Source organism: Taudactylus pleione, unplaced genomic scaffold (assembly GCF_031769625.1).
Source record: "Taudactylus pleione unplaced genomic scaffold, aTauple2 ptg000070l, whole genome shotgun sequence".
Classification (NCBI taxonomy): Eukaryota; Metazoa; Chordata; class Amphibia; order Anura; family Myobatrachidae; genus Taudactylus; species Taudactylus pleione.
Window position 1 is genome coordinate 10,511,306 of NW_028284472.1, and position 11,802 is coordinate 10,523,107.

The 11,802-nt window shown below is 44.0% G+C and overlaps 1 protein-coding gene across 3 annotated transcripts in view; it reads right to left on the minus strand.

Moving 5' to 3' along the window:
• The window catches only part of LOC148533767 (cytochrome P450 2C5-like), a 109,682-nt gene extending 98,882 nt beyond the window's left edge, over positions 1-10,800 (minus strand). For 2 of the 3 annotated variants that reach the window (XM_088467348.1, XM_088467347.1), the window contains exon 1: positions 10,609-10,788. In XM_088467348.1, coding sequence (XP_088323474.1) covers positions 10,609-10,788 — 180 coding nt within the window. Of the gene's footprint in view, positions 1-10,608 lie in introns of all 3 variants that reach the window. The other variant, XM_088467349.1, reaches the window with a different exon arrangement.
• Positions 10,801-11,802: the final 1,002 nt, after the last annotated feature.

The window sequence follows — 11,802 nt, forward strand, 5'->3', positions numbered from 1 at the left end:
TTTCTCGCAAGCTCTGTCCCTGCATGCAATATTTCATACAGTACATCCTTGCAATGTGATCAAATATCACATTATGAATTTAGGCGATATTATCATATCCCATCCGCATTGAGTTGCGTATTGTGATAAATATGCCCCTATATCTTTCTCGGATTTTGCAAAAATGAGCTATTCAAGCAGTAATTTCACAATGAATTTAAATTCTTCCATAAACATACAATATCTAAAACAGATTCCCTGCTACAACAGATTCCCTTTCTAATACCTTGAAAATATCGAGGCCGATCCGAGTCAGGCTCGACTTTTCCCGCCTGACTCGGATCTGAAATCGAGGCAAAACGTCATCATCCCGCCTTCCGGGTCTCGTAGGTTTTGGATCCTATATAAGGTACCCGCGTCGGCGCCATTTTCTCACTCGGCTGTGGACAGTGAAGAGGGAGGGTGGGAGTTAAGGCTGGCTGGGCTGTGAAGTGTAGTGTAGTGTAGTGCAGTGTAGTGTTGTGCTGTGCTGTGCTGCGCTGTGCTGCTGTTGTCCATAGGGGCTGTGTCCACTACTTCAAAGTCCATAGGGGCTGGCTGGACTGTGTTGTGCAGTCAGTTGTCCATAAGGGCTGTGTCCACTCCAAAGTCCTGTGCAGTGTCCCAGTCCTAAAGGGGTGCTGTAGTGTTGTCCAGGGGGTGCTCTGTCCGTCAGGGGTGCTCCCCCCAAGTGCAAAAAAATATATATATTTTTTCTGTGTTTGTGAATTGTGTGCACTGTGGCTGCACGTGCATCAACAAAGGAGCAGCGCCAAGCGTGCGCCTGTGTCCCATAAGTAAAAGGCCGGCTGTAACCCCCAAAGGGCACTCCAAACAAAATAAAAATATATATTTTTTTGTGTTTGTGAATTGTGTGCGCAGTAGCCGCACGTGCATCAACAAAGTAGTGCCAAGTGTGCGCCTGTGTCCCATAAATAAAGGGCCGGCTGGATTGACCGCTAAAGGGTGCTGTAACCCCCAAAGGGCACTCCAAACAAAATAAAAAAATATATTTTTTTGTGTTTGTGAATTGTGTGCGCAGTAGCCGCACGTGCATCAACAAAGTAGTGCCAAGCGTGCGCCTGTGTCCCATAAATAAAGGGCCAGCTGGATTGACCGCTAAAGGGTGCTGTAACCCCCAAAGGGCACTCCAAACAAAATAAAAAAAAAAATTCTGTGTTTGTGAATTGTGTGCACTGTGGCTGCACGTGCATCAACAAAGGAGCAGCGCCAAGCGTGCGCCTGTGTCCCATAAGTAAAAGGCCAGCTGGCTTGTCCATTAAAGGGTGCTGTAACCCCCAAAGGGCACTCCAAACAAAATAAAAAAATATTTTTTTTTGTGTTTGTGAATTGTGTGCGCAGTAGCTGCACATGCATCAACAAAGGAGCAGCGCCAAGCATGCGCCGGTGTCCCATAAGTAAAGGGCCAGCTGGCTCATTTCTTAAAGGGTGGTGTAACCCACAAAGTGCACTACTCTCCAGCAAAAATAGAAAAAAATATTTTCTGTGTTTGTGTGCACCTTAGCCGCACGTATATGTCAATATAACATAAATGGAGCACCAAACTTTCTCCGATAAAAATAAAATAGGGAAAGATCAAGAACCACTTCCTCCTAGTGCTGTTGCTGCTGCTGGGAGTTGTTCATCATCCCAGAGAGGAAGTAGGAGCACCACTACTTTTACTAAACAATTGACCCTCCAACAGTCCTTAGCGAGGAGGATGAAGTACGACAGCAGTCATCCTGAAGCAAAACGTATAACTGAGGCCTTGACTGCTATGTTGGTGTTAGATATGCGTCCGGTATCCGCCATTAGTGCAGTGGGATTTAGACAATTGATGGAGGTAGTGTGTCCCCGGTTCCAAATCCCGTCTAGATTCCACCTGCATCCTTAAAGCAGCAGCGACAAGCGTGCGTCTGTCTGTTAAAGGGTGGTGTAACCCTCAAAGTGCGCTCCACAAACAATAAAAAAATTCTTCTTTTTTTTTCTGTCTTTATGAATTGTGTGGACTGTAGCCGCATCTGCATCCTCAAAGCAGCAGCGACAAGCATGCGTCTGTCTGTTAAAGGATTACATCGGTGACAGCATCCAAGTAGGCATGTCAGACAGTCCGTACATGTACTGGCAGGAAAAAGAGGCAATTTGGAGGCCCCTGTACAAACTGGCTCTATTTTACCTGAGTTGCCCCCCCCTCCAGTGTGCACTACGAAAGAGTGTTTAGTGCAGCCGGGAACCTTGTCAGCAAAAGGCGTAGGAGGTTGCTTCCACAAAATGTGGAGAAGATGATGTTCATAAAAATAAATTATCAACTCTACCAGGGAGACCAGCCTCCAGAACATACAGAGGGACCTGTGGTGGTGGATTCCAGCGGGGACGAGTTAATACTCTGTGAGGATGAGGATGTACACAACACTGAAGAGGGTAAGGAATCGGTGGATGAGGAGGATGAGGATGACATCTTGCCTCCGTAGAGCCAGTTTGTGAAGGGACAGATTAATTGCCAGCTTGTTTTGTGGGGGCCCAAACGAACCAATCATTTCAGCCACAGTCGTGTGGCAGACCCTGCGCTGAAATGATTGGTTTGTTAAAGTCTGCATGTCCTGTTTATACAACATAAGGGTGGGTGGGAGGGCCCAAGGACAATTCCATCTTGCACCTCTTTTTTTTCTTTGCATTATGTACTGTTTGGGGCCTAGTTTTTCAAACTGCCATCCTGTCTGCCACTGCAGTGTCACTCCTAGATGGGCCACGTGTTTGTGCCGCCCACTCGTATCTCTTAGCATAGTCATCCAGCTACCTCGGTGCAACCTTTTGGACATAAAAACACTATTGTGAGGTGTGAGGTGTTCAGAATAGACTGGAAATTAGTGGAAATTAAGGTTATTGAGGTTAATTTAGCATAGGAGCAGAAAAACCCACAAATTCTGTGATTTTAGCTGTTTTTATGCTTTTTTAAAAAAAAATACAGATCCAAAACACAAAACCCAGAACCCAAAACACGGAAGGGTGGTTTTGGCAAAACCAATCCAGATCCAAAACACAAAGAAAGATCCAGATCCAAAACCAAAACACAAAACACGAATAGTGGCCGGTGCACACCCCTAATATATATATATATATATATATATATATATTTAAATATATTATAAGCGCACTGTTGTGCCCTTATATTAAGTCTGAATTGAAAAAAATAAAATAAATCTCCATATGGAATATCAAAGGGGGCCAGGGTGTTTACGGGGCTCCACCTCAAATATGGAGGTACCGGGCAGCACAGACGGTGTAATGGTTAGCATTACTGCCTCACAGCACTGAGGTTGTTGGTTTGATACCCTGTACGACCCTAACTGTGTGGAGTTTGTATATTCTCCCTGTGCTTGCGTGGGTTTCCTCATGGTGCTCCGGTTTCCTCCCACACTCCAAAAAATATACTGGTAGGTTAATTGGCTCCTAACAAAAATTACCCCTATTGTGTATGTGGGTCTATGTGAGCATGTTGTAGGGAATATTGGGCCTGATTCAGAGCCGTTCGCTATTTGTGGTCGTTCGTTCAAAAACAAGGGGTGGCTATTCAAATGATCCGTTCGCAAATTGTAGTCTGTTCCCACCTCTAAGTCTGAACGAGCGAGCAAAACATACGCTCGTTTTTTTGATAAAAACGCCCCCTGGCCGCACGCACCATACGTCATGTCCGCTATTTATTAGATTAATCGAGTACATCGTACAGCGTATGAACTGCTCGCTATTCTTGTGGTTGGTGTTTTCAACCGCTATTTTGCGAGCAGTTCTGAGTTAAAAAAAACCAAGTGACGTGGGCAATGACGCTGCTGTATTAATTATGCACTCCCTTAAAACGCCCGTTTTGACCTTTAAGCACGCCTGCGTTCGGATCTCCACTCCCCGTTTTCAAGCACCTTCCCCTGTTACCACCCACATACGCCTCATTCTGTCACTCAAAATAGCAGGCCCTCGCTATATTGCGTACCAACGATTTTCGGCCGCACTGACTGGTTCGCGCATGCGTACTAAAAACCGTACGCATGCGCAGATGTGCGAACATCGCTCGGAACGAGCGTACTGCCGCTAGCGAGTGGCTCTGAATGAGGGCCATAGAGTGTAAGCTCCACTGGGGCAGGGACTGATGTGAATGGCCGAATATTCTCTGTACAGTGCTGCGGAATATGTGTGCGCTATATAAATAACTGATAGTAGTAACTGGTAGTAGTACCGGGCTCAAATATGACATGGGTGGATAGAACTGTCACTCGGTGTTGCATGCCAAATTTCAGGGCAAAAACATAAAAATTTGGATTTGGTAGTAATCTAAAGCTCCAACTGTCACTTTTTTCTGACACTGTGGGCAGAATTCAATTGTTTTTGCGGCCCTGATCTCCCATCTAAAGTGACAGGAGATCACGGGTCGCTATTCAATTGTGCCAGCTTTTCGCGCTGGTCACGCCCAAAGTGCTGGGCGCGATCGGAAAAGTGCCGTTTGGGCGCCCAAATAGGTAACTTTTCCCCAATTTCAGCTCGCACCCCTCTGGGGCTGCGAGCTGAAATGGAGCGCTGGCAGCTGATTGCTCCCTACAGGAGCAACAACTGAATAGCTCCATCGGGTGCGATGGGGCCTGGAAACAATTGAATTCCGCCCTCTGAGTTAGGACCACTTTTCTGCTGCTCTCTATGGGGGATTTTTGGGAAGGCATAACTCAGGGTAGGGGACAAATTTAGACTTGGGGTTTGTGTTATTAGGTAGCTATTGTTCCAGAATAGGGCCTTTTGGAGTTCAGGTAATTGAGAAAGTTACAGTTTTTAAACTATTACCTCACGAACCCGCCATTATACAGAAAGGAAGTTTCAATTTGTTGCGCATCCTTAGTAGGAGCCTCCAGCAGGTGTACTCACTGTGGCTTTACTTGGGTGTACCAAGATGGCTGCCTTTAGCAGGTGGTAGCGGCGGTGGACTCTGGAGAAGAATGCGGTCATTAGCTGCAGCTGGGACCTGGGGACAGTAGGCGACATGAGCAGCGGCGGTGTAGGAAGCAGTGGCAGTGCGGGCGGCAGGACTCAGGGGAGGTAGCTGGAGACAGATGTAGGCTCGGATCTGAAAGATCCATGATACCTGCATCTGTGTTTAAATAAACAAACATAGAAGCAGGGACAGGTCAGTGAGATCCGTCTGTGCTTCTGTGTTTGAAAAAAAAAGCCATGTGTTAAAAAAAAATATAGATATATATTGTGTGCCCCCCCCCCAAAAAAACAACAACCAGCAGTGGGCTTTGGAGCCCCAGTTCTGGTTGTGCTAAATACAGGGGACAAACAATGTAGGGGTCCCCCGTATTCAGCGCAACCAGCACTGGGCTCTGAGCCACACCTGATTCTGGAAATACAGGGGGAAAAAATGCATTGCTTCCGCTTCCCCCAGGACTTCCACGGCATCTTCACCTGGAGGGCGGCAGCCTTTAAGTTCTTTTGCATGGTCACTGGCCATCCAGGGTTTACACGGCGTCTTCATGCTTCAGTTGGTCTTCTCTCCAGCTACCCGGCTGATGGACTGGCTGGACGGTGCCTCTCGCTGGCTTTATATAAGCCAGCTGAGGGGGAGGAGCGATGTCGTCGCAAGCCATGATTGGCTTGCGGCGGCCATCTTTACATTTCAAAAATGGCGCTGAGGCACCATTTTTAAAAAGGGCACGCTCGGTTCTCACCATTGAAGTCAATGGTGAGAACCGCTCAGTGGCTGAGAGGTGGAAGGCTCGCCTCTCTCAGCCAATGAGTGCTCTGCACCGGGATTTCTGTACTGAGGCGGAGCTGTCATTCGGGTAGTAGTGCCCGGACACTACTAATGTACGAGGGTCCGTGTATTTCCATTTTTTTTTTTGCCAAGACCCTGGATTGCCTACTTTGGAACGAAGAGGACAGATCCACGGATAGGAGGAGGTGAGTATGTATTTTTTTATTACAGGTACGCTATGGATAATCTACTGGAGAAGAGGACAGATTGGCTTCAGAGTTACTAGGTGAGTATGTGAGATAGTGTGAGTACATGTGTGTGTGCATGTATGTTTGAATAAAATTTTACTTTTCTACGGTGTGTGTATTCTGTGTTTTTTTAATATTGCTTTTGCTGTGGAACTACAGGTACCAGCAGGCCCATGATGCCCCGCATGCTGGTACTTGTGGTTCTCCAATTACCAGCATGCAGGGGAGGCTTGCTGGGAACTCTAGTTCCACAGCAAAAGACAGTATTTTAATTATTTATTTGCACCACACTTTACATTATCAACCCGGCACCCACCACTCCAGGGGTGCCGGGGATAGCCCCAGACTATCAGCCTGGGCCTGGGATGTCCCCAACTCCCCAGGGATCCCCGGTCTGGGCTGATTAGCCGTCAGGTGTGATGCTTCGGCTGGGGGGCCCGGGGAAAGGGCTCCCCTGGCAGTGGCATCACCTCCCCCGGTAGAAAGGGTCCAGTGCTGGTTCTGGTAAATACAGGGGGACCCCAAACATTTTTCCCTCTGTATTTCCAGAACCAAGACCGGCTCAGAGCCCAGTGCTGGTTGCGCTGAATACGGGGGTCCTCTACGTCATTTGTCCCCCATATACCTCCAATAGCTTTTGATGTGTAGCCCCTTAAATACCGTGCCCCCCCTTCGGAATTCTCTATGGATATTTCAATTTTTTTCAATTCAGCCTTAATATAAGGGCACAACTCTGCCCTTATAATATACACACAAAATAGTGTGCAAAAGTTTTAGGCAGGTGTGGAAAAAATACTGCAAAGTAAGAATGCTTTTAAAAATATAAGTGTTAATAGTTTAATTTTATCAATTAACAAAATGCAAAGTGAACAAACAGAAGAGAAATCTAAATCAAATCAATTTTTGGTGTGACCACCCTTTGCCTTCAAAACAGCATCATTTCTTTTAGGTACACTAGCAGGGATTTTGTAGGATTATAGTCAGGTGTATGATTAACCAGTCATACCAAACAGGTAATAATGATCATGATTTTCCTATGTAGGTTGAAACACAGTCATTAACTGAAACAGAAACAGCTGTGTAGGAAGCTTAAAACTTGGTGAAGAACAGCCAAACTCTGCTATAAAAGGTGAGGTTGTGGAAGACAGTTTAATGTCACAGGTCATTCACCATGGCAAGACTGAGCACAGCGACAAGACACAAGGTAATTATACTGCATCAGCAAGGTCTCTCCCAGGCAAAGATTTCCAAGCAGACTGGGGTTTCAAGATGTGATGTTCACGTTCTTTTGAAAAAGACAAGGAAACGGGCAATGTTGAGGACTGTAGACACAGATGAAATCAGATTATAGACACATCACGCTTACTTCCCTTCGAAATTGGAAGATGTCCAGTGGTGCCATCAGCTCAGAACTGGCAGAAACCAATGGGACCCAGGTACACCCATTTACTGTTCGGAAACGTCTGTCCAGAAGTGATTTTCATGGAAGACTTGTGGCCAAAAAGCCAAGCGACTCAACTATGCATGAAAACATAGGAACTGGGGTGCAGAGAAATGGCAGCAGGTGCTCTGGACTAATGAGTAAAAATTTTTAAAAATTGGCTGTAACAGAAGGCAGTTTGTTCGCCAAAGGGCTGGAGAGCGGTACAATAATGAATGTCTGCAGGCAACGGTGAAGCATGGTGGAGGTTCCTTGCATATTTGGGCTGCATTTCAGCAAATGGAATTGGGGATTGGTCAGGATTAACGGTGTCCTCAATGCTAAGAAATATGGGCAGGTACTTATCCATCATGCAATACCATTAAGGAGACTTCTGATTGGCTCCAAATTTATTCTGCAGCAGGACAACAACCCCAAACATACAGCCAATGTCAAAAAGCACTATCTTCAGTGTAAAGAAGAACAAGGAGTCCTGGAAGTGATATGGCCCCCATAGAGCCCCGATCTCAACATCATCGAGTATGTCTGGGATTACATGGAGAGAGAGAGAAGTATTTGAGCAAGCCTACATCCACGGAAGATCTGTGGTTAGATCTCCAAGATGTTTGGAACAACCTCCCTGCTGAGTTCCGTAAAAGCTATGTGCAAGTGTACCTAGAAGCATTGATGCTTTTTTTTAAGACAAAGGGTGGTCACACCAAATATTGATTTGATTTAGATTTCTCTTCTGTTCATTCACTTTGCATTTTGTTAATTGATAAAAACAAACTATTAACACTTCTATATTTGGAGGTATTGGTTACATACATTTGCAAATATATGAATAAGCACCGGGCCAAACGTCAAGGCTCCTCTATACCGGTGTCCCTAACATTATGGGGTTCACGTCCGAGGTGCAGGGAACCCCAAAAGAATCCAGCCAAGGACCATTCCCAGGGCATCACATGGAAAAGGGAAAAAAGGTGATAGCGAAGTGTAAAGTATAGCTGTGTAAAGATAAATCAATGTGTTAATATAATGAGAAAGCATTAAAATTACATAAATAATAGACAAACAAATAGAAAGTGGCTGAAAAAATATCTATGTGAATTAAGTGGTGTCATATAATTACAAATTAATGTACTGCATAATAACAGCACATATATAAGCCGAGAGCCCTAGGATGTACCCCAGAAACCTCCAAATGGCACTATACGTACCAGCACATCCTCCCAATGCTGGCTCCCTTCATGCCTCACAGAACTGCAAACAAAAAGTATGGTGGTCGCTCACATCAGCTTAATGACATAGCACAGGTGCTTGTAAAGTTTACACTGAACTACAGAAAAAAGTGCATCACCACTTAATTCACATAGATATTTTTTCATCACCTTTCTATTTGTTTGTCTATTATTTATGTCATTTTAACTCTTTCTCATTATATTAACACTATTGATTTATCTTTAAACATCTATACTTTACACTTCACTATCACCTTTTTTCCCTTTTTCGTTTGATGCCCTTGGGATGGTCCTTGGCTGGATTCTTTTGGGGTTCCCTGTGCCTCGGATGTGAACCCCATAATGTTAGGGACGCTGGTATAGAGGAGCCTTGACATTTGGCCCGGCGCTTATTTATATATTTGCAAATGTATGTAACCAATACCTCTGAATTTCTATTATTATGTAGGATTCAAGTATTTTTGTTGATATTGCTGCAGTGTGCTGGAGGGAAAATCCCTTTTTTTCTGTAGTTCAGTGTAAACCCCGCCCTTTACAAGCACCTGTGCAGTGTCATTAAGCTGATTTGAGCGACCACCATACTTTTTGTTTGCACTTCTATATTTGAAAGCATTCTTACTTTGCAGCATTTTTTCCACACCTGCCTAAAACTCTTGCACAGTACTGATATATATATTTTATTTATTTATTAACAGTTTCTTATATAGCGCAGCATATTCCATTGCGCTTTACAATTGGAAACATTGATAGAATAAAACAGGGTAATAACAGACAGACATAGAGGTAAGAGGGCCCTGCTTGCAAGCTTACAATCTATAGGGAAATAGGCATTGATACACAAGGATAGGTGCTATATATTGCAATTTGGTCCGGCCAGAATGCAGAGTTTCTTGGCGGGCTGCATGATCCAGTCACACAGGAATGTCGGCCAAATGTCAGGAGTATGTGAAAGAATGACAATGTGTGAGGTTATGTGTGGACTGTGAGAGGGGATGTAATTAGATATGGAAGCTATGAAGGTTATGTGGTCAGTTCTGGAATCTGATAAGCTTGTCTGAAGAGGTGAGTTTTCAGGGAATGCTTGAAGGATTGAAGACTAGAGGTAAGTCTTATTGTGCATGGTAAGGCATTCCATAGAGTGGGTGCAGCCCGAAGAAAGTCCTGTAACCGTAAATGGGAGCAAGTAATGCGCGGGGATGAGAGACGCAGATCTTGTGCTGAGCGGAGAGGTCGGGTTGGGAGATATTTTGAGATGAGTGAAGAGATGTATGTTGGTGTAATTCGGTTAATGGCCTTATGTGTAATTAACAGTATTTTGTATTGAATATATATATATATATATGTATAAGTTTTCTTGACACTGCAGCTATTATATATAGATATGATAAACAGGCCGGCAGATATATTAGATATGTTTACTTACTGACTGTAAGAAATGGCAGGGCGACACCGGCTCCTGTTCACTGCTGTGTGCACTGTGCAGGCTGCAAATCAGACGTAGCTGGTCCTGAAGGCAGCAGTTCCCCCGTCGGCCATTTTTCTTTAACATCAGTGGCTGTAACGCTGTCCGATCAGATCGTGGCAGAGTGGAACATGGGTGGGTCAAAGGTGGTCACAAAGGGACCAGAGCAGCGGGAACTGTCCCGGCATCTCGGCGGCCCAATATGCCCCTTGCATCACCCAAACCTCCTCTCTCCACAGCTCCAACTGCCACTCCTCCAACTGCTGTTGTGGTTTTTTTTAAATTAACTTTGTTTAAAATGGCTTTGTCCTCTATGCCCTTTTCCTAAATGGCCTAATTTGAGTAGGATCTCACTGGCCACAAAATGGTTGCCATCAGAATTGCCTGTAAAGTAACAGTTTGTGATGGCAGCATATTATCTTTGGGTGGGACAGATGTTTCACCCCTTCATTACAGTTGTTTTATTATAGTAAATGTATTATTACCTGGTGAAATGTTTCATACGGTCTCTTCATGTTCAGGAGGTGCAGGTTTCCGATGATTGGTAAAGGTTTGGGCCCAGGTGGGAAATTGTGATAAATGTTTCTTTTGCGTCCATAGAAAAGTATTGCCACAAAAATACACAGAATAATGGACAGTAATGTGACTGGGTCAGTGATACTCATGGTGTCAGCAAAGCTTTCTCCTATCAAATGAAAAAAATATACACATCAGCGATATGAATATAAATAAGGGTAATAGGGGTAAATAGGGGTAAATGTATACATAGAAAAAATAACCTGAATGTCAGTTTGATGTCTGATGCCATAAAGACAGCTTCATGGGGACATTACATAGACATAGGACTACAAACTGTATTATACCTAAATAAGACCCTGTAACAATAAATAGTATTGCTATCTGGTCATTTGTACATCTGTCCTCTGAAGTTTTATTTCTTTATCTTTCATTTTAAAACGTTCCGTCATATTACAGTGTCATGAATTTTACATCAATTGTTTTTTCCCTGTACTGGTAAAAAAAAAATATTTCACTGTTTTATTATTTATTTGTATTATTTATCCTTATTATATTTGTATTATATTTACATTTTATCCAAATATTACAGCTCCTCACTATCTGGCACATGAGCTATTTGTTTAGGAATAATATGATTAAATGGACGCTGTTAAACATTTGCTCCCATTTGCAATATACAGTCAGGTCCATAAATATTGGGACCTTGACAGAATTTTCATATTTTGGCCTCTATTCACCACCACAATGGCTTTGAAATGAAACAAACAAGATGTGATTTAACTGCAGACTTTCAGATTTAATTTGAGGGTAATTACATCCAAATCAGGTGAACGGTGTAGGAATTACAACGGTTTCTATATGTGCCTCCCACTTTTTAAGGGGCCAAAAGTAATGGGACAAACTAAACAATCCTAAATCTAACTTTCACTTTTTAATACTTTGTTGCAAATCCTTTGCAGGCAATTACAGCCTGAAGTCTGGAACGCATAGACATCACCAGACGCTGGGTTTCATCCCTGGTGTTGCTCTGCCAGGCCTCTACTGCAAATGTCTTCAGTTCCTGCTTGTTCTTGGGGCATTTTCCCTACAGTTTTGTCTTCATCAAGTGAAATGCATGCTCAATCGGATTCAGGTCAGGGGATTGACTTGGCCATTGCATA